The 23484-nt window shown below is 37.1% G+C and overlaps 1 protein-coding gene across 1 annotated transcript in view; it reads left to right on the forward strand.

Moving 5' to 3' along the window:
• Positions 1-106: 106 nt before the first annotated feature.
• The window catches only part of MTREX (Mtr4 exosome RNA helicase), a 43435-nt gene continuing 20057 nt past the window's right edge, over positions 107-23484 (forward strand). Inside the window, exons 1-15 of the mRNA XM_071731381.1 lie at positions 107-494; positions 901-1032; positions 2641-2707; positions 4006-4068; positions 4502-4614; positions 5429-5603; positions 6553-6643; positions 7161-7285; positions 8436-8534; positions 9306-9408; positions 9550-9681; positions 10750-10829; positions 12654-12764; positions 13804-13905; positions 15497-15622. Coding sequence (XP_071587482.1) covers positions 382-494; positions 901-1032; positions 2641-2707; positions 4006-4068; positions 4502-4614; positions 5429-5603; positions 6553-6643; positions 7161-7285; positions 8436-8534; positions 9306-9408; positions 9550-9681; positions 10750-10829; positions 12654-12764; positions 13804-13905; positions 15497-15622 — 1632 coding nt within the window. The 5' untranslated portion in view covers positions 107-381. The remainder of the gene's footprint in view (positions 495-900; positions 1033-2640; positions 2708-4005; positions 4069-4501; positions 4615-5428; positions 5604-6552; positions 6644-7160; positions 7286-8435; positions 8535-9305; positions 9409-9549; positions 9682-10749; positions 10830-12653; positions 12765-13803; positions 13906-15496; positions 15623-23484) is intronic.

Here is a 23484-nt window from a genome sequence, read left to right on the forward strand (position 1 = left end):
CACCGCCCCCTCCGGACTCCCTCCTCCCGCCCCACGTTGGTCTATGGGCGCGCGCCACGCCGCCGCCATCCGCAGGCCTGGCGGGAATCAGCTTCCGGGTCACGGGGCACAGCGGCCGCAGGGGCTCTGGGAAGGGCTTTGTGGGGGGCTGAGGGGAGGCTGAGGGTGCGGCGGTGCTGGCGGAGTGGGATCGGGATTGGGATCGGGGTGAGGAACCGGATCGGCTAGTGCCTGGGGGTGCCGGTGCTCGGGGGCTGTTTCCAAGAAACAGCTTGGAACGCTGTTTCTCCGAGTCGTGCAGTGCCGGGGTAGCAGTGGGGAGGATCGGTGTGGGAAAGGGGAGTCTCTTCCGCGCCAGGGATTGTGGGAGCAGAGGAGAAAATGGCGGAGGCTTTTGGCGATGAGCTCTTCAGCGTGTTTGAGGAGGAGCCGGCCGCCACCTCCGGCGCTAAGAAAACCAGCGTGGAGGCCACCGAGAGCGCCAGGAGAGCGGGGTGAGAGCGCGGGGAGGGCCCAGGGGAGCAGGGCCACGGGTGATCCGGCGGCTGGCGTGGGGGCCGCGCTGCTGGGCCCGGTTTCTGGCATTGCGTTTGAGCGATTGAACTTCTTCGGGAGGCAGGAGTCAGTGCAGCCCAAAGGGACGCATTTTTCTGGGATTCGTGTCCCCAAAGGCCGAGCGCGGTGGGCTGTTGGGGAGCACGGGAACGTGAAGACAAGGCTCATCCGGGAAGTGGTGTGAAAACGCATGGCGTGTAGTTCCATGGCGTGTAGTTCCCCGGGTTGTGCTATGGGTGTAGTGTGATCAGTGTTCCTTGTCGTACACCTGATACTTTTTCTGAAAATACATAGTATATACATAAAAGAGGCAAACATAAAATTAGTTGTCTGTTTCTTTTGCAGAAAACGACTAGAAGAAAAGCCTTCAGTAGCTGTGCCCGAGAAGCTCAAAAGGGAACCTGAAGTTGGTAGTACAGAAGATGCTGTTTTGGGAAAGAAGCCAAAACTGGAAGATGCTGTATCAGAAGACACTAAGTAAGTGCCCACTTTAATGCCTAAGGAAATTGTGGCAAGACAGACTACCTAGCTATATTCCAGTTGTGAATAGTTGACAAGAGTAGTTTTGCAGTATTTGCATAGAAGATGGACTTGATTTTGCATTACCTATGAAGTGTGGATGTGCTTAAGCAGTAACAAGCACTGGGTATTTTTAGAATAACACTGTGGGCAGGTAGGCAGCTACACTATGAAATGTTCATATATTTATGGCTACTGCATATGAATGGGTTCTTGGTCAAAGCAGTTGTGTTGAATTGAGTCGTGTTGTAGGAGAGAAGCAAGTGAGGTACATGGAAGGACTCAGGCTTCCTGCGTACCACACCAGTGAAAGACATAATTGACTTGTGATTCAAGAATAAGAATTTGACCAAGGAGACAGAAACAAAGGTTTTGAGTCATGCAGCAAATAATTGGAGTCTTAACTACTTGCTGTTAAATTTGAACACAGATGGCAAGAATTTGACATGCAGTGTCAGGTATTCTTGGACACGTTGGCAAAAAAATGGGTGGAGGGAAGCCAGAACACTGTTTCTGTGCTTTAGGCTCTCTTTTCTTTTCAGAACTTTATGATCATTGTTGTGAGGGTTTTTTGAAACAGATTGTTGGTAAAATGCTGGCACTTTTTTTCAGCTTCTGCTTACTGTAGTTTAAGAGATTCTTGGCAACATGGAGGTTTATGTTGGTTCAGAAAATGGTTACCAGGGTTCATGGAATAAAAATTTATCCAGAAATGCTACATAAAGGTGTGTACCTCTGAGCTCAAGGTGTAGAAAATCTATTACAGAAAGAAAACTTACATGCTTCGTGTGTTCTTACACATGCTGTGGGTGATGTATTACTGACTTCTGTCAGATGGAATTCTGTTCTGGATTGTCATTTGGTCTTACATGGTAATATTTCTTACACTGAGGGTAAGATTTTCTGCGAGAAACGAATGAGAATACTTCTCCAAACGTTGTAACAAAGAGTATGTGCATAGAAGCAAAAGAGAATGGGAGTGAATATTGTTAAGTCAGGTTCTGTGTTAGTGGGCTCAATAAAACTTACACTTGCCTGTAGTAGATTACTAAGTATGTTAAGACTGTCAGAAGAAAACACAACTTTATGCAGTGATATACTATGTCTTCTTTTGGCCATGAGAGAAGGGACTGGTAAAGAGAAGGTGGGATCTTGTCTTTGGGTGGCTGCTTGGGGTGCTTCAGGCTGCTGCTGTGATACTTCGTATAACAGTAGCAGGAATGCATGTCTAGAATTTTGCTTTGCTATATATTGAAAGGAAGTCCGTGTCTACTTAGAAAACTTCATATGAAAAATTGTGATCTGAGTGCTCTTTTGTGGTGCAGGTTTTTAAACTGCTGGAAATCTGAAATCAGTAGCTCAAATAGTTTTATATAGCATCAAAATTTTGATATGGGTATTCTTAGTCCTGGTAGTAGTCTTTTTGCCAGCTCTCCATTTCAGGTTTGTGTCTCCATTTTCTAATGTTGCAGTTAAAGTAGAGATGAATTTCAACATTTTCATGTTTGTAAAGAAAACAGTATCTTGAAATAATGTTTTTGACAATCCTAACTCATATGTTTTTAGTCTGGTAGACTTGATGCCTCAAGTAAAGGTGCAAGCTGTGGAGACTGTTGAAGGGTGTACACATGAGGTGAGTACAGTGAAAATGCATAAGAACTGTAAGCTTGTTTCATTGAATTGTGTTACTGCCATTATAATATTTTTTGTTCCACTTAAACTTATTATTATATATTATTTCACATTGTATTTAAAGCGAACCAGATTTGTAAAGAGTTTGAGGTGTGTGTCTGGCATTGGGCATACACAAAATGCACTTGAAATAGGATAGGAATTAATGTGCTGTCCCAGCTGGAGCAGTTTGAATAGTACTTGCAATGAAATCAGTGGTTGAAAGACTGAGTATTAATGTTGGTACATACCTGTATTTGAAAGGTACTGTTGTGGAGTGCTGTTGTTTAGGAGGAAAAGAAACTGTTTGTTAAAACAGGCCTGTTTTCGTGGTGTGATCTAACTGTGCACCAATGCATTGAAGTATTCTGTTCTGGCTCAAGAATGAAAGGCTTTCTTGCAAGACTGATTACAACATTACATTTTGCTGAAAAGGGAAAAAAGTTTTTTATGCAGAAGCAAAATAATGAAAACTTACTCGTATTCAAATTGTGTTGACAGACAATTTGAGGTATGAAACATATCAGAACTATTTAATGCTGATATATTTTTTTAATCGGTCTTAATACAGAGATGATTGTTAGAAAGAGCTTGTATGAGAATTACGTTTGTACGTTTTAAGTTCCTTGTACTTGTAAACTAATCTTTTCTGCCTCTCAAAACTATCTCAAGTTAGGTAAGGCCATATTCAAGGACCTTGTATGATCTTTGTAATAAAAGAACTATATATACACCTGATGATACAGCTTTTAAAGGCCATGCATCTGTTTGGTCTTCATTACCTTGAGGTGTGGTAGAGGTTTGCCATCATTTAGTAATTGAGGAAAGCTTACATATTTACTATGAATGAGTGTTAGATGATGGCAAGGAACATGAACTTAGCTGGTACAAATCCATTGACCTTGGAAAGGGAGTGTGAGCAGCGTGAGCTGAGTAATTGTTTCTGACATCTGTTGGTAAAAAAACATCACTGCAACTTGGCCCAAAGAGCTCATGTTGCAAGGTAAATGAAGTAGACATAGGTCCCATGAGACAGAAGAAGGTGTCAGAGAATGGAGAGAAGGAGCATTGTAGAAGGGGGATAGAGAGAAAAGGGAGGAAGCCTTGACACATAAGTATCTGGAAACAGGATCGTAGAAATTCAGATTAGTTTATATGCACTTTATATCTCCTGCCTCAGCTCTTTGTAGCTTGCCATGTCACTGAAGTTGACACACCCAAGAATTCTGCAACTGTTTTTTCTTAAAATGCATTTTACAGGTTGCACTTCCAGCAGATGAAGATTTCACAGGTTTGAAGCCAAGAACTGGAAAAGCTGCAAAAGTATGTGATAGATTGCATTTAGCTTTGTGTGTGCTTTAGATAGTAGGTGAGGGTAGAGGGAAAAGTAGTGTACTTTGTCTGTAAGTCTTGAAAGAGTACCTTGAAAAGGGGGCCTATCAAATTAATATTGGTGTTTCTTTATTTTAAATTTGGTAGAATAAAATGATGTGGTTGAGTAGGGTAGATAGGCTGTTATTTAATTAGAGAAAATGCATTCAGTGGGACAAAATTTTAGTTTGATACTACAAAAACACATGGTGTTAGATAAAACTAAGTACAAATTCGTTGCAAAATACTATATTAAGATCAGTTGAATTTAAAAATATCTGCAGGATTTCTTTTCTGTCTGTAATTTGCACACTAGGTAATAAATTAATTAGATATAAGTAATAGTCTGTGTTAAAATGTTTTTGCTTTCTTTCTTTCTTTCTAGGAATATCCATTTATTCTTGATGCCTTTCAGAGAGAAGCTATTCTTTGTGTAGATAACAATCAGTCTGTGTTAGTATCAGCCCATACATCCGCTGGTAAAACTGTCTGTGCAGAGTAAGTAATTTCTGACAAGCTCTAATAAGAGAACAGTGTGATGTTTTTCCTGTTTTGTTCAGCCATTGGTAGCTGTTGTTTTTCTGGTGTGTCACAGATTCTTGATAAAAAGTTTGGACCATCAACGTTAGAGTTGAGTTGGCTACTCTTGAATATAGAGGTCAATAGAGGTTGATCTTGGTCAATGGGTAGTGAAATCCTTAATTCCTGTTTAAGCTTACTTTTTATTTTAAACAACATGTTTTGGGTTTTTTGTATTTGTTGAAATGAAGAGTTTCTGCAATACATATTTGCATGAGTTTAGAAAAAATACCTTAGCTTTCTAGCCTCTGGCTACAACTAACAAGGAGTTTCTAGTGTGTTTTCTTCATTTTGCCAGAAGTACTAGTTTGGTTTGATTTGCAATTTGGAGTTTATTGGGCAAGAAATATTTTTAAAATAGTCTACATTTTTTGTCAGAATTTCTTCTGACTGGAATGACTTTGATTATGTGAGGTGAGAAGTGAGATGCACATGCAGATGTATCAGAGCATGGGTTGAAATAATAGCTTGCCATGAGACAGTGACAATTACAGTTTTCAATTAAACTAAGTGTGCTATTATGTCTGTAAAAATCAATTAACTTGTCAATGATGTGTTACTTTCCAAAGAGGCATAGATACTTGACTTAGGATTGGCCAGAACTGAAGTGTGAAATACTTCATGTCATTCTAATTGTATTCTGAAGTGCATAGTGTACTTTTCAAGCAGAAGAGTAGAGGAAAGTAATATTCTTTGAATGTGTTACTTTATTATGTGCAATGTTTAAATACAGATACGCAATTGCCCTGGCTTTGAGGGAGAAACAGCGTGTGATATTTACGAGTCCAATTAAAGCTTTGAGTAATCAGAAGTATCGTGAGATGTATGAGGAGTTTCAGGATGTTGGTTTGATGACTGGGGATGTCACCATTAATCCTACAGCTTCTTGCCTAGTGATGACTACTGAGGTAAGTCCAGATATCAGTTTTTGATCTGTCTGTTTTCTTTTTTAACCAAGAAGGTCTGATACTAAAAGGCTGAAGTCATAATAAGGCTAATGGGAGTAGAAAATGCTATAAAGCTAGTTATGCCTCCCTTTCATGTTTTAACTTTTGGTTATTGAAACTTATATGTAAATGTCTGTAAATTCACACTTTTGAACTGTCAGGCAAAAACTTTCATTCTCACTTAGGGAAAAGCAGGACTTGATTTCATGAATATTCAAGACTCTTGAATATTTGGGTTTTCTTTGTTCAGTTGTGAAGTCAGATTTGTTGAGCCGTTTATTTTGTTCTAGGAACAAAAAGGGAAATAAAATGGAGAGAGAAAAATCACTGCTTGATATCTGAGTGGTTTATACTAAACACTAGTATTAGAGCATACAGCTTTTCAGCTTTGGTACCAAAGTGCTGTTGGCACAGTTTTGTCATACTTCTGTTCTAGAAATCTGTCCAGGCATGAGTTGGAATTTCCCTCTTTTTGTCTGTACCTTAAAGGAGTGAAAAGTGTTACAGAGAAAGCTCTGACAGGGAAAGGTTCATGTGTGGAGACAGCATGACTTGGTTTCTGACAAAAGATTTCCCCTTAATCACAGAGAACTTACCTGTTAGGATGGGAGAGGAAGACTTGGTGGAAATAGATCTGTGGATCTGTAACAAATACACTGCTACACAGAGGCTGGGAGGAAAGTAATGTTTTTTTTGTTCATATCCTTTAATTTTTCTTGCAGGGAAACCAGCTCATCTTATTAATGAGATTTCTTAGATCAACTAGAACAGCATGTCTCAGCCAACCTTTAAATGCTTTTAAGTTTTGTGCTAAATAAGAATTCATATTGCCACGTAAAAAATCAAATTTTGACTGTGTGTTTTTAGTTCATGAGATGGATTTCAATTGTGGGGCTTTTTCCTTTTCCAGATTTTGAGAAGTATGCTCTACAGAGGTTCTGAGGTTATGCGAGAAGTTGCATGGGTTATTTTTGATGAAATTCACTACATGAGAGATTCAGGTATGTTGCGGCGAGCCTTCTCTCGGGGACACGGCTCTTTCCGCAGCTCTCTTGTCTTCCCTCTCCTCAGGCATCTTCCTCTCTTGTCTTCTTCTGCTTCTGGGAGCATGCCTTTTATTTTGCCCTTCAGCCCCGCCCATTTCCGGCTGGGGCAGGCCCTAATTATTGGGCACAGCTGGGCCTAAGCTCCCAGTTCATTATTGGTGACACCTGAGGACTTGTGGTTCTCTACACAGGTATTCTGTATGTACTGTTTTTCTTTCCAAATCTTTTTTTTTCCCCCCAAGAACAAGTGTTTTTACCTTTTGAAGAGTTAAAGATTTATTCCTTCTATTATATTCAGTTGTCTTTGTACATTAATCATGCAGAATTTGTTTTCTACTGGATATATATGAGGTAGTTATTGTGTGACACAGTCTGCATTTTCTTTGACAAGGCAAAAGGCCACTCTTTGGCTTCAGAGCTGAAAAATGGGCTTTAATGACATATATTTGCTGTGTTACTTTTTCATTTTCAGAACGTGGCGTGGTTTGGGAAGAGACCATTATTTTACTCCCTGACAATGTTCATTATGTGTTCCTTTCTGCAACTATTCCGAATGCCCGTCAGTTTGCTGAATGGATCTGCCATCTTCACAAACAGGTGATGTTTCTACCACACTGAACATCCTTGTCTTGTGGCATAATGCTGTCTCTCTAGTTGATGAGAACTGCACCTTTCTAATTGCTTACAAATAATAGTAGAGATCACTCCTGGCTTATCTGGTTGTACTAGCTTTTGCAGATATACCGTCTGTTCATTTTACATGGTAACATTAAACTTCTTTAAAGTTTATTTGTCTCACTTACTTAGACACAAGGGTGGTTTTAACAAAATTGTAAATTATGAATCATGAGGAATATATTGTGATTTTTCAGAGGGCTAATAGATAAGATGTTGGAGAATATATTTGAAGAGCTCCATAAGAAGGCAATGCAGAAATGAAAAATAAATCATAAATCCATGGTAAATACTGTGTATGTTTGCAAACAAAGCAAGAAAAGACGAAATCTGTCATGTAACCGTTAGGGTTATTTTACTCATTTTTTTAATAGATGCTTTGCAGGATAGAATGTAAGACTTAGACTTAGTTAAGCTGATATCTACAAGAGGTTGGTCTGATTTTACGAATTAATCTTTGGGGTATTTTTATGTTACTTATGATGAAAGGAGTGTAGTATAAGAGGTGTCTCTCTAAGCGTGATACAAAACATTGGCTTTGTTTTGCAGACCTGTGGTGAGTTTTTCTTAAAGCAGATTTAACATATGTTTAATGCTTTAAAGGAAATGTTTTGTTTATTTTTTTCTTAACATGCTTTCTCCATGCCTTACAACCTTAAAAGTTTTTAATCGTGTGCCTTTTTTTAGGTTGTTTAATAAGTACTACAGGCTTCTTTACAAAATAGAAATTTACCAGTTTTTCCTTTGGTTTTAATAGCTGTTAAGATTTTGTGCCTGTGTAATAGTACAGAAGTAAACATTATCTGTCCTTAGTTTTTGTGTTCATAAGAGAGAATTTTTGTAGCCAATTTATGTTCTTCAAAAGGATTTGCAAAATGTAATTTTCTCTGAGCAGCATCATTATTACAAAATCCATTGTCATCAAAGAACATTTGTTATGTTAGATTCTGTGTGTCTTACTTCCTGGTCTTAAGGTGTATTTTAGTAGTAATGGATTGAAGAGTCCATTAAGCAAGTGTTTTTACAGTGCAATTAGAAACTTTCAATGTTTATTTGTATTCTTTCTTTCTAGCCTTGCCATGTAATTTACACAGACTATCGACCCACTCCACTGCAGCATTATATATTCCCAGCAGGAGGAGATGGACTCCATCTGGTTGTTGATGAAAATGTAAGGAATGTTCAGTTTGTTTGAAAGACCTTTTTTCTTACAGATCAGTCATGAACTTGATTTCTTGCAAACTTTGGACTGTTTGTAGAAAGGATGTTTGTGTTACAGTGAAGTACAAATGGGGTAACAGTGATCTCTGAACAGGCTTTTGGAGTCTTACAGAAGAGATTGGTTTTATTATCTGTTGTCATGTAGTCAGCTGAGTAGTACTTTGCTGAGGTGACTTAAGTGCCCTCATTCTTGTTTTGTTTAGTAAAGTGCATGCTGCTTTCTTTAAATCTGCAAAGTACCTTATGTTTCTTGTACTATTTCTAACTAGTGGTATTTGAATTTTACTTTGGTTGAGGGGACAAAATGTTTTTTTTGTCTTCAGATGATTTTGACATAATAATTAGTTTGAAATTCATCATAGGCTTGTACAGCAGCAGTTAATGATATAAAGAGTAGTACTGCACTTGCAGCTAGGACTTCATTGGGCAATATAATTTCCAGTAGACATTCATAAAAGTCAGTTTTGGTGTTGTGTCATCCAGCAGGTTCAGTGTGGTTGATGTTGTGTTAAACAGGATGTTGAATAATAACATCAGAGACACCGGTGTTGTTCTGAGCTGTGCCATGGGTATAGTACCCCCACTTCCTAGCTTACGTGTTGTTCTTCTGCCTGTACATATGGGATAATGGCTATGTAAAGAACTTACTTACTTAAAAGAACTTACTTTTAATTCAGTATGTAAGAAATAATTGCTTACAAAGTTAATTTTTTATTTCTAGGGAGAGTTCAGAGAAGACAATTTTAATACAGCAATGCAGGTGCTTAGAGATGCAGGAGACTTAGCAAAAGGGGACCAGAAAGGCAGGAAAGGAGGAACAAAAGGTGAGTTTGGACCCATTCCAAAGGAGTTTGTACAACTGAATAATACAGCAAGGTTGTATTCAAGTTGTGCTTGTGTCTCAATTAGTTCATAAGATACTTTTTTTCTAAAATTACATATTAATTAATGTATTCTCTCTGCAGGTCCTTCAAATGTTTTTAAGATTGTGAAGATGATCATGGAAAGGAATTTCCAACCTGTAATTATTTTCAGCTTCAGTAAGAAAGACTGTGAGGCGTATGCACTTCAGATGACGAAGTTAGATTTCAATACAGGTACAGATAAATGGAATAGTTTTATTCACATCTTTAGTTTAATGTGAAACATTACTCTGCTTATTTCTACTCCTTTGGAAATGTATGTGCAAAAACAAATGAAAAATACATACTGCTTTTTCATTTGCTATGCTGGTACCTCAGGCTTTTTTTGGTAGGAAACTGGGTGCACAAAGAATACTTCACTTAGTCATCACAGTATGGAATTTTTCATCTATTTTAAACTTTATTTCTTTCTTCAAAATCAAATTCACTGTAATAATAGCACAAGAATTCCTAGAAAATTCTGTCTATAATGGGAGAAGATTGATCATAACAAATGTAATTCCCAAAATGTTCATGCTATGTCCATTAGAAAAATAAGTATTCTCTCAAAGTCAAAACAGCTATATAACACACCACTAGGTAGTTATTTCTCAACAATTTGAGCCAGTTGTCTTTCTTCCCTTCCTGTTCTCCTCAAAATAAAACCCCAAAGGTAAACAAGTATTTTTTCATTTTGGATTAAGACCAAGCTTGGAAAATGAAGTTTAAATTCATCACTTCTCAGAAATGTTGAGATATAACAAAAATAAGGACTGTGTTGTAAATCAACATTTCATTTCGTGTTTGTGAACTGATCAGGGTTGATGCTTGCTTACTTTCTCCAGTCTTTGCACATTCTGGTTCAGTGTAGCAAGGTAACACAAGCCTTTTCTGTTAGAAGGTACAAAGATAGGCACATGTGCAAAGATGCATATGTTCTTGATTATTTCTGCAACATAAGTAGAAAGGGTGTAGACTTTGAGAATTAACAGAGAGAAGGAAGTGGCATCTTATGTCTGGTCAGACAGGGACTAGTAAGTAGAAAAGGGAGGGAAGTTTATAGCTAAAAATAATGAAAGAGGAAATAAGAGCTAAAGTTTGGATTTTCTGCCAGGTTTGTTCTGTTTTTCCTGAGGGTCTTCTTGTGGTTGGCTCACATTTGAATCTTGATTGTCTTGACCCGATGTGGGTGGTTTTGTTTAGGCTTTACCACCCACAATCTAGGTATTAGATTGTGTAATAACTTCAAAATTGCCTTCTTAGATGAAGAAAAAAAGATGGTTGAAGAAGTGTTCAATAATGCAATTGATTGTCTGTCAGATGAAGACAAAAAGCTTCCTCAGGTGAGTGGGGATTGGATAGGGGTAGCTGCTGCTCTCCTGTTTTCTGCAGCTTTTGAGGTTTGGGTCTTTTGTATGGACACAGAAATTGGCCTTTTTCTAAGTAAACAAAATGGCTTTTAAAGAGATACACCTGGGTCGGAACTGCCCAGAAATTTTTAAAATAAGAACGTGATATGCACATTACCAGGTACTGACTTCTGAGCCTTAAAAAAAGTTGCATCTACATTCAAACTTATTGTATAATGACTAAGCATAATGACTTTCTTTACAGTGGAAAAATATATGCTTTTTGATGGAAAGAATATTACAGTATTCAGTACTTCTGTAACACATCCTAAATCTATAGTTTCTTTTTTTACCCCCCACCCTCTGTATTAATTTGTGTCCATCATTTTTTAAATGTAGTTACCTTTATTGTCAGCATGTAGTTTCTCGAAAAAAAACAACTATTTAATTTTTTGGCCATGCCTACTTTCTTTGGATTCAGCATACCTGTTTGTTTGTTGTCACAGTTTAACACTGGCCCGGCAATTAACCGAATGACAGATGCTCTCTGTTAGTCCCCCTCCCTTCCCTGATAAAGAAAGGAGAGAGAATAAGAAAGATAGATTTATGGTCAGAAACTTAACTACACAGCTTTAATGAAAAAACTTAACTTAATGATAAAAAGGAAAAAATATTAAATATATACATATACAGAAAAAACAATTCCATGTTCCCCCCCCGCCCCCTGTCCCCCAGTAACTCTCACGTCACCACTGAGGCTGCAGGGCAGCCCTGGGAAAGTCCAGGCTGGACTCCTGGAGTCAGCAGCAGTCAAGAGTTGGAGGCAGAAACACACAGATTCAGGCTGGCATGGATCAGGAACCCAGGCAGATAAATGGATGGAATCTTCCCAGGATGCCAAAGCAAGCAGGGAACAGGTGAAGAAGGGGAAGAAGGAAGGGGCTTGACCCTTGTGATCCCTCAAATTTATATCGAGTATCACACGTATGGGTAGGTCTCTTGTTAGGTCACTTTTGGTCATTTATCTTGTCTGCTCCTCCCTAAAGGAGGGTTGCAGGTGTGACCTCTTTACTCCTTTTCTCCTTAGCTCCAGAGAAAATTAGCTCTATCCTGGCTCAAAACAGGACATTTGTGACCCTCAGAAAAAAGAAAATAGGAATCAATAAAGTGTTACATGTTGTGGGGTTTTGTAAGCTTGTAACGGTCTAATATCAAAAGTCATCTGTTTTGGTGATTGTGGGCAAGGGTACATCAGAATCATATTCTCAGAATTAGGTTTGGGATGTTTTTTTCAGAGAAAAAAAACCAGAGGGGTAGCTAAGTTTATGTAGGTATTTGTGTCACGTATAATATTTTTAGAATTTAAGAGATTATTTGAGTCATTTGCACCTTGGATTTCCTTGTGTAGCTCTTAGGTGCTGATTTCAGTGTTTTGCAACACGTATCAAAAAGTGGAAACAGCGCAGCTGAAACTGAAACAAAATGCTCATGCAAACCAGGATCTCTGTCTCCAAAAAATGATTTTAAATGAGGCAATTTTTTTTTGTTATACAAGCAATTTTAAATACTAACTGCTTGTGTAAATTAGGGTATTGCTTCATAGTTGGTATAAGCCAATTTAGTCTGCTACTGAAAAAATTGCCCTCTGGCTTTGGTCTTCATATCACTCATGGTTATCACTGGAAAATAAAATTTAAAATCAGTAAATAATGAATTGCATGAACACTAGGGGCAGTGTTGAGGTTTTCCATAGGGGTTTTATTTTTTCAGTAATGAATTTGAAAATTTGTTTACTCGGCTTTATATGTTTCTTCACAGGTTGAGCATGTACTTCCTCTGCTGAAGCGTGGAATTGGGATCCATCATGGTGGTCTGCTTCCTATTTTAAAAGAAACCATAGAAATTCTGTTCTCTGAGGGCCTAATAAAGGTATTTACTTCATGCCCATGTTTTGTTTTTTCTCTGTTGTGAATATACAGTTGATAATCCTAAAACCAAGCAGTATGTGTTTTGTCAGAACATATGCTACTATAGTAGAGATCTGCTTCTTTACTGGGAAGGGTGACACAATCATTGAACATGCTAAACTGAAAAATGCTTTGATTTGAATGTGCTTCTGTGCAGAAAGCATATGGCTTAGTTGTTACCAAATTATTTTTTTTTTTAACATTGTGTGGACCAATTAGTAGAAGAACTGCATTTGTATGGGAAAGGCTCCACTCTGAATCTACAAATGCACACAGCACCTCTGGAAGCCTGCAGCTCTTCCAGTGATGAAGGTTAATTGGTGTAATTGGTTGCAACTCCATTCCCTTGAGACATGCATATATTTGCATAAATGCCTCCATCTTTATCTGAAAAAAACAATTTATCTAGCTTTGCGTTTTTTCCTTCTATAAGGAAAAGTTTGAAGTCTTTAATAATTTGCCTTAGATGTCTTACATTATTGCACAATTACAGTTCTAGTTCTAAACATTACTGATTTATTGTAAAGTATTTAAACTTTAGCATTTTCTTCAATTGCTTTTTGATATATTTTGCTCTGGTAAAAGAGCAAAAGCTGTCTCCTGATTGTCCTAAGGGACATATATTCAGAAAAATCTAACCTTAGGTGAAAGCTGTGGGACTTTTTTGCATGGCTAACTTCTGCTTTCTTCTTTCAAACTTTGAATATGGAAATTAACTATATATTTTTTTAATTAATATAATCTGCAACTCCTTGTATTTTCTTCTTTAGTATTTTACATGGTCACATCTAACTAGTTTTCATATTTTCACAGAGGAAATAAAGGAAAAGGGAAGGAATGTTTTTGGTCCAGTTTTTAAGTATTAAAAGTACTTATGCTCCTATGTTGAGTTCACATAAGTAGTAAAATCTGGAGAAGATTTTTGCAGCAGTCTCTGACTATTTATATGCTTACTTAAGAGGCATTGATTTTGGTTGCTTAACTTTAGTCTGTTTATTTAGGCCTTATTTGCAACAGAGACTTTTGCTATGGGAATTAATATGCCAGCCAGGACTGTGCTATTTACAAGTGCCAGCAAATTTGATGGAAAAGATTTCCGATGGGTAAGTGAAAAACAGGTTCTGTATCGTGACTGAATTTAATTTTTTAAACATTATTAGACTACATTTATTTGGATATCTCCACTTCAGTGTAGTTAAAAATACTTTTTTCTTTAAAAAAATATTTGTTTGTTCACTAATCCATTTATAATTAGCATACTAATTCCTGAAGACAAGATTCCTCAGACTATGCATGAGTTTGTTTGTAAGATACATGAAAATGGCATCAAACACAGGTTACTGCTGGACACTGGATGGAGTAATACTTCTGCACAACTTGTCCAAATCTGTGAGACTGTGAGAAATGTTTTCTTCTGCGTCAGAGCAATGTGGAGAATAAGTGGGCTCAATATCATGTCATAATTATCATTAAATTTAGATTTTGGCAGATCCAAGAGAGGAGATCATCTACCTCAAGAAAGTATTGATTATTCTGTGTATCAGCCCACAGGAAGAAAAAAATGTAAAGAGACAGAGACAGGTTCATAAAGAGCTAGGAAACAAATTACTTAAAAGTTTTAAACATTAAAATCAGGTGTGTAATTCACATGTAAATAATAACAAGGGTGTACAAGTCATTACAGCAAGGCTTTATAAATAAGGTCCATGATTCATCTTTCAGAGATGGGAAAATTGTGGTAAACAGGAGAAGTGATTTGATATGTGCTTTATGAAGTAAACATCTCTTCAGTCTTAGTTTGGGCTGTTTGGTTTGATGATTCATTCAGTCTGATTTCATGTCCTTAGGATGTATGCAAAAAAGTGAAGTATCCAATAGGTGGTACTCATGTTTTTAAAATGTTATAGCAGTGTTTCCTTAAGTAGTTTTTGAGATCTGACTTGAAGTGAAACTCAGGAAGTTGTTATGTTTGGATGACATGATAAGCTGTTTGAATATTTTTAAGATGCATTATTGGTATGTTGAAGCTGTACTATATTTTAATAATCTGTGTCAAACACAGACATCTTCTGTTGGGAAACTGTCTGGAAGAAAACAGACATGTGAGCAATCCTGACTCTTTAGCTTTAGCTAGAGTAAACTAAGGGCCTTAAGACCCAGTTGCAAGGTTACTGAAAGATGAGCTATGGGAAAAAGATAAGGGAGCTGGCAGTAGAAAAGAAGAATAACAGGATAATGAGGTAGCCAGCAGAAGTTCTGTGAGAACAGAATTTGTGTCCAAGATATAGCCACCTGCAAGATATCGTTATATAAACAAAGGCTCTATATAAAGCGAGTGTCCACTGTTAATAAACGACTTCACTTTAACCATATTGGTGACTGCGTGTCGTCCTTTAAGCCTCCGCGGATTTTTTTCCTACAATCTTCCATCACATCAAGTCATTAGTAAAATCTTTTGGGGCTTATTAAATTCATACACTGTGTTGTGGAAATCACTGTAGTTATGAAAGCAGTAGTCAGCTTACACTGCTCAGTGATCAGTTACAAGTAGTGAATTCAATCTATGAAAAGTTCATTGTTTAGGTAACTGCTAGTTTTTATACATCATGATCATGTGCTGTATAATTGTTTAGCTTTATGTATTCTTGCTGCTTTTCTAATGTTAAGTTTTTTCTTTTTCTCATTTTCTTCTAGATATCCTCAGGTGAATACATTCAAATGTCAGGTCGTGCAGGACGCCGAGGTATGGATGACAGAGGAATAGTAATTCTTATGGTGGATGAAAAAATGAGTCCAACAATTGGAAAACAGCTTTTGAAGGTAGGAAAGAATTTAACCTCTTTTTCTTTTTCCTCCCCACTGATGCAATTCTCATTTAAATAATATGTCTAAACTATACAGCTAGAACAAAAGATATATAGATTATGCAGGTTGAAGATGACAGCTCCTGAAAGGAGTATGAGCTTTTACTGAATTCTCACTAAAGCAAGAGTTTCTATTGTAAAACAAAATTAGAAGGGTAGTGTCATCCATCTCTGTATGGAAGAGGTCTCAAGCAGGAGAGGTAAAATGATACCCTGTTTTCTAGTGATATTGCTACTACTTCAATGAATAGTTGGTTCATGGATATTGCTGAACTACAAAAGGCTTGCTGAGCTTTTACAGAATTACTGAAGGCCTGATTCTGTGCTTAAAATTGATTTTCATCATAGACAAACATGACAAAGTCATGCAAAAATGCAGCATATGCAGAGTATCAATAAGAAGAGTGAGATGGCTGTTAGTGATCTAAAATTAACTATGGATAAATTGATGGTGTTTGTAGGAAACTCTGAGGTTTGCAAATCAAGAGTTTGGGGAAAAAATACACTCTTGTGGTTGAGATGGGTATTAGATTATAGGATGTCCCCAGACTGCTTGGGAAGTTGTTACAGATTGATATATTAAAACCCTCTTGCTTTGTAATTTGAATGTGAAACATTAGATTCACTGCGCTTGTATTCAAATTCCGTGGCAAAAATAACCATAACGAAGCATGTTCTGCTGTGTGTGTTGCCTGTCTTAGGCAGTTTGAGCTAGTTGTACATTCATGTTACAACTGAAGATCTGGGGGAGTTGGGCTGCCCACTATTCAGGAACTTGTAGCCTTGATAGAAATAGCAGGTCCTTTGTTTTAAAATGGCACAGTATTACAAGAGGTTGTGTAAATTGTGAGAATCATCTTAAGTCGGCATCAGAGTGAGTTAATAAAAAGCATATAGTTGTAGCTTATAGGTAATATCTCCCAAAAGTTAGTTTACATGAAATAATTGTAAATAGAATAAGAAGTGATGTTTCAATTATTCATCTGCTGGCTTTATGAGATCACTCTACAAACTCATTCAGAAGGTGCTATTCTAAGATTGTAAATTGAGTAGTTTGAGAGCTAAAGAACTCAATCTGCATGAAATAAGATAAAAAAAGAAAATGATAGGCAATGGTTTATGATACTAGCTCTAATTTTTGGTCTAGATTTTAAGGAAATAATAAAGATTATTTCCTTTATTGAGACTATTATGCCTTGGATGTTTCTTCTTTCGGTTTCTAAGGAAACAAAAGGGAAGAATAATGACAGCTTTTTTGCTTTCTATATTATCGCTTGATTCTTCTCCACTGATCTGAACAGATTCATGCATTTTATGTATTTTTCACACTACTGCACTTGTGAAAAGGAAATGAGTTTAAAATTTCCTTGAAAAACATCGGAAGGTGCTATAGTGGAGGTGCTGATGCACGTGTAACTTCTGTAACTGTTCAGCCACTTGGTGAAAAGGCAATAAAAGTAATCTTTTGAGATGCGTAGTACAACATTAAAAACACTTCATATTTTCCTTTTTAAATGCAAAACAGAGGAAATTTTTATGTCAAAACAGGCCTAGAATATATGCTGACATACTTCTTCACTGCTCACATTTAGTCTTCACTGCTAAATGTGTCTGAATTAGGTGTTTGTCTGCAGTAAGATCACAATTGTGTCTTGAAGTAATATTTTACTGCCGCATTGAGTATTGTGGTGTTCCACCAGGATAATCTAAAGATTTATAGGGAAAACCTCAGGAGAAATAAATCAGCCATTTTGAGAATGATGGGACATAGGTCATTTTTATCATAGCTCTTCAACCCTAATACACGTATAATCCAAATCATTTCCCAAATGCTCGAGCAAAGCATCTAAAAATGGTGTTATCAGATGCCTAACACTGATCAGAGAAATCAGGGCTTGGCTGTGGCACTCTTCATGGCAGCATTGTGTACAGTACCTCAAATTAAATTCAAAGATCAAATCTTAGATGGAGTTCTTAGGGATATTTGTAAACATGTCTTAAACTCGGTAACATACATTTATCTTCTGCAGGGTAACTAGGTTTTCCTGTTTATCCTCAGCATTTATTTGACCAGTGAATAGTAAACTGGTGACTTGGACAAATCTATAGAGCTAAGTGCATACACTACTGTTGGATAGCTGTCTGGAGACAGTATAGTTTTACATTTGCATAAATTTTGTTTCCTTAATTAAAAACTTCAACTATATTGTGTTGGTTAATATAAGAAGCAGAAAACTTCTCCTTGACCCTTGATGCCCTTTGAAAACAAAGCAGCGTTTCTCTAGCTGGAATTTGGCCATGTTGTGAGCACGTATTCCTACACAGACAACTGAGTTACTGTACAGTTGGTGGTAATCTGTTAATGTCTCTACAAGACAAAACTCATAATTGTGGTATGGAATAGAATTGTGGTATAATGAAAGAAAATGTGCTAACATAAGCAGGTTTTTGAGCCTTGAATTTGAGTTTATCAGTTCTTTGCATCTACTTGTTCCCTTACAGTAGAAGAGACGGACTTACAGTTGTACTTACAACTGTTCCCTTACAGTTGGATGGACTGAAAAATCAAATTAAAACATTCATCTAGGCAGATAAAATAGGCAGTATTATGCTTTCCTTGTCATTTGCCTATGGAATATAAAGTACCCCAATGCCAAATTGTGTGCAATATTCCACATCTGGCTCCTTGGCAGGGCCTTCATTTATTGAATTGCAAGTATTGTGCTCATTTGGCCTTTGTGTTGCTGTTAAGAATCCATCTGGTCTTTTTATATTTTATTTTGACTCTCAGGTTGTTTCATTGTACGAGGCAAAGGAACATGACAGCAATTCAGACAGTTTAATACTTTTCAACTTCCTGCCTGTTTGACCACTGTGCAGTTGTAGAAAAGTTTCTTAATTTTGAAAAGGGCTATCATCATTCCTTAAAATAGAGGCAACATAATAATCTGCTTTGTATCACATACGGTTATTCCTTCCAGACAAGTACATAGAAAATTCTATGTGGCATAAGAAGCAATGCTTATGTAAAAAGAAATTTACTGATCAGGAATAAATTTAGGATTGGAAATGGGTGAGAAAGTATTAAGCTTCAATTGCTAGAAGAGGAGTTTTCTGGACAGGAGCTAGCTGATAAGAGTGCTGAAAGTTAGTGCAGTTGTGTAAGTATAGCTACCTGTAATAACAGATTTTGGACACCAGTGTAAATTGATGTGGATTTTATCACGGGAAGTGTAACAAGCAACTAAAACTCTGACCTGGGTTGTGAGAAACACCATTGTTATGTGAAACTGTTAAAAACTGTCTTAAGTCAGAATTCAGGACATACAGTGGTTGTGTAGGAAAGAAATACTGTTCTGTACAGAAGTAGTTAACTTTATCTTTGTGAGTTTGCTTGTTGCTTCTTTTGGCTTGCTTCTTACTGACTGATAGGGTCTGATCCTTCTCCAGTCTTTCTGTGTTTTCAAATAAATGCAAGTGTCTTGAATTGAGTAGAACTTTGTAACTTAAAAAAAATAGCTTAGTCTGTAAGTGTAGATTCGGTTGGGGTATTGGGTGCTTTTTTGTTGTTAATGTTAGATAAGTTTAAGACAGTTCAAAACTGTCTTAGTTACTCTTTAAAATACTTATATACATTAACATCATGTTTTGAAATCAATAGTGTGGTTTTGTTCAAATGGCATAATTTTACTAATATGTAGAAAACCCTTCCAGTGCATGAGAATGTCATAAGATTTATGCTGTTACACTGAGTTCTCATTTTGCTCTTACAGACTCTTCTGAATTCTTACTGCCTTGTAAGGCCAGAAGCACAGGAGTAGAGCATCAACAGCAGTCCTTTTTGCAAATGAAATGGCTAGCACCATCTGGACTAAAGAAGTGGAGGTTGCTAGCTATGCAGTGCTGCCAAAGGAGACAGGAATGGGGAGCTGCTGATAATCTCTATCAGAAAGCTCATGGTACAGTCAAATGCAGGCTATAGAGTTTAGCAAAGTGGCAAAATTGCAGCACAAACTTCTTTGTCAAGAGGATAGCATGGTACAATGTTTCTGAATAATATTTTCTTGCACAAAATTTTCTTTTGAAATTGGTGTGGAATGAATGGTACGGCTTCACCTACTTCACTACTTCACCTTTTTTATAAAATCTCCACAGAATCCTTAGATACTGCTGGTTGCCCACCCCAAGAAACAAAGTGACCAAATGCTTTTAAGATGTTTCTAGAGAAGCAAACTGGTATTTCAGTTAATTTCCTGTAACTTGTCAGTGACTAGTGGGTAGCAGCTTTCCATTTAGTCCTTGTTGACTAGGACAGTGCACTAGACAGCATGTGAAGCCTTCTAAAGAAGCTGTCTTCTGTCAGCATTCAGTCTTTCTGCAAACATCATCTTAACATGCCATCTTAATTACACTCTTGTACTGTGGTTTGACTTAAAGCTTACTTATATGGACTGAAAAACAAATGCCTCCGGATCTGAGAAATTTACCAAAGCCTAGTTTGTAAGAGAAATAGAAAGTAAGCACTAACTTGTTCGAAAAGCTACTGAAAACTCTAGAACAGTGATTTGAGGAGAGTATAATGTTCTTTCTAATCTATAGTTGTGAGATGAATGAAAATCTTTTAGCCAAGCATTTTGGATACTTTACCAAAATTAAAAAAAAAAAATAAAATTTGAGGTTTCAATTCCAGAAGGCATTTGAATTCTGACTTCAGTTTAAAATCTGCTTAAAGTCAACGAGGTTTTAGCTTGAAGTCATGGAGAAAATTCAGCTATTTTAAGGGAAACAGATGTTAAAATGACATTGTGAACAGGGTCACAGTTTTGCAGAAAATTATGCAAGCCAGCAAATAAAAGAGTTCTTCCTAACAATTGCAGTCAAAATGTGGGAGGATGGGGTGTATCATATGGCATGTAAAATGGCTAGTCAGTCTTGAATTCTACCTCAGGCTTTTCCAGAACCAGTAGGACTAAGCTAACCGATAGTATTTATTAATTATGTTGGTACTTAATACAAGTTACTTCAACTTTCATTTAGTCAATCTTTGGAAAGCAATTTCCCCCCTAAACTGACAGATTTTTTTTGAAATTTACTATGGTAAGATGACTACAATGTAAATGTGATTTGACCGATTAAGCAAGATTTTTTTCCTCTCCCTTGTTCTTAAACCAAAAAAGACAAGTGTAAGATGAACAGAAAGCAAAGCTACTATTTTATCTCATTTTTATGTTAATTTTTTGTGGTATGATATGGTCTTTGATACAGAGCACATTTCTGTTGACTTAACAATTTCAGTAAGTATGCAGCGTGTTTTAAGTTGCCACATCACTGACTGCACAAAATGGCAAATCTGAAACCAGTGAGTGTTGAGGATCTCAGATAGCTTCTGCATTACTCTCTCAAAGGTATTATGAAATACAGATACAGTATTTTCATGCCAACTCGGATCCTAAACAATCATTGTACATTATAGTGTTGTACCTTCCTGGCCACCATCCATTTGTGTTCTGTGCAGAGCAATTTGTGTAGCAATGCTGTGAGAGTGTAAATGACTGAAAAGTTCAGTCATTCAGAACTACCTGCAGGTGGTAGCTGCATGGCAGAGAAAATGAGATACATTTTTTTCCTGTTAAGACTCTTATTACAACTGAAGCATTAGTGCAACTCAACCCAGAGGTATCTTCATTGGCAAAGTCTGGATAAATCAGTCTTTTACCATCCACAGTGGTTTCTGTTCATGTTGGTGCAACCATTTTGGGGACAAAGCAGTAGGCCAGACTGGTAATAAATTTGTGGTCAAAATAACTGCTTAACATCATCTGATAAAAATAACCCTGTTGAAGGGCTTTTTATGGGTTTTGCAGTCATGGTAATGTAGTTTGGTTAATCGTCTTATCACTGGTACTTCACAGTCTTTTTTGGTATTTCTGAGAGAGACATTATTCATTATGATTCATGTATTGATATGTGGAAAAATGGTGTGACATTAATTAGTATTTCACCAAAAGTATTTCTGTGTCAATACATCAAACAGTCATTTGCATTTTTATTTAATGAGTTTTTTTATGGAAATTAAAAATGGGGACTATAACAGACAGGCAAGTCTGTTACCCACGATAAGGAGAAAAGTGAGAGACCTTAAATACCATCAGTATGTTCTGTTCCTTGCTCTTTTGGTAAATTGGTTCTTTGTGTCTTTTTTGGAAACTCATTCATTCATTCATTCATTCAGCTTGTTTGTGGAAGCACTTTATTGATAAGGAAATGAAATTCTCAGTGGACCAAGTGGCATAAATTATGACTTGTAGTGTATCTGAGTTGTGTTGTTGTGAAAGATACTTTATTGTTGATTTGCAAGTTGCCTCTTTCATCTTTGTTAGCTTGTAGTGTCCCTCTGAGTCAACTTCAGACACAGTTGTTATGTTGCCCGTGAAAGCTTTAAACATGTTTTTTTCTGACAGGATAGGAAATAAGAAAAGTATATGCAAAATTTGTTCCTCTCTGCACCAAAACTGTTTTGAAAATGGAAATACCTTTCTTATGCTGTAAAGCTGAGCAGAGATAGTAAGCCTTACGAAAGGTACATACTGCTGAACACTACGTGCTGTTGAAGTCAACGAGGTTTTAGCCTGAAGTCATGGAGAAAATTCAGCAATTTTAAGGGAAACAGATGTTAAAATGACATTGTGAATAGGGTCACAGTTTTGCAGAAAATTATGCAAGTCAGCAGATAAAACAGCTCTCGCATCCCTGGTTAGTTAAAGCTTCCAAGTCTTAAGGTTAACAACAAAAATGTAAAAAAAAATTGTGAATATCAATTCCAGGCACCAGTCTTCCTCTTCCCTTATTCTGGTTTATGGGGGCAAGAAGTGGTATGACTAGTAAATGCTAAATGCCCAGTTTGATAATGTGATTGTGTTAGGAAGATCCTCTGTTCTGAAACTGATTGCAGTTAGATATGGCACAGTATGTAGTAGCTATAATTTTCAGATAGTTCTTTCCTAAATTACTTCAGGAGTGACTTGTTTGTAGTCATATTCTTGAGTCTTATTGTGATCAGCTTGAATCAGTCATTCTTTGTAACTCAGATCTTGGAAAACTTGAAAGGGTGCTTCTGATAAGTTAAATTTTCTCGAGAAGGGAAGTGATTGCAGGCCTACAAAGTAAGTCATTAATTTATTAGCTGATATATTCAGGCTGTTCGTATGTATCCAGGCAGTTCTCATCCAGAGGGATAAAAAAAATCTTGCAGTATAGTTCTGTTTCTTTAAAAATTGAGAAGTAAATTGGTTGCTCCTGTCTGTTGAAGATTTGATGGGGAGGGACTCCTTGAAGGGGTGAGGAAGAAGGAATTGCTTGATGGAAGGAGGCCAGAGAACTGGCATGGTAGCTCTTCAGCGGCATAAAATCATGGACACAACATGTATTTGAAAGTGAATTCTTGATGCCTGTTCAAGGCAGTATTTCTCATCAGCTGTTGTTGCAGATCAAATCAGTTAGGCTTTTTGCCTGATCTTTTGCCACTTTGCATGAGTGATTTTGCATGAGTTTCTGCTTTTTGTAATATGGAGCTTTTCTCTGGAGGGAGGGAATAGGCATCCTCAGAGACTGAGAGAGCTTGAGGCAGGTCATTGCGTACCCTGGCTTGTTGAAGAGAAGTTACTGAATTGTTATGGGATGATCTATGGTAGAGAGGAGCTGAATGCCATGCAGATTCTTCACATAGTTTTTAAGGAAGTAAGACTGAAACTTAATTGATCTGGGAGCTAGTGGCACAGGGTTTGAGCAGAGAAGGATTGCAAGAAAAGAAACCATCAC

This window comes from Heliangelus exortis, chromosome Z, assembly GCF_036169615.1.
Source record: "Heliangelus exortis chromosome Z, bHelExo1.hap1, whole genome shotgun sequence".
Classification (NCBI taxonomy): domain Eukaryota; kingdom Metazoa; phylum Chordata; class Aves; order Apodiformes; family Trochilidae; genus Heliangelus; species Heliangelus exortis.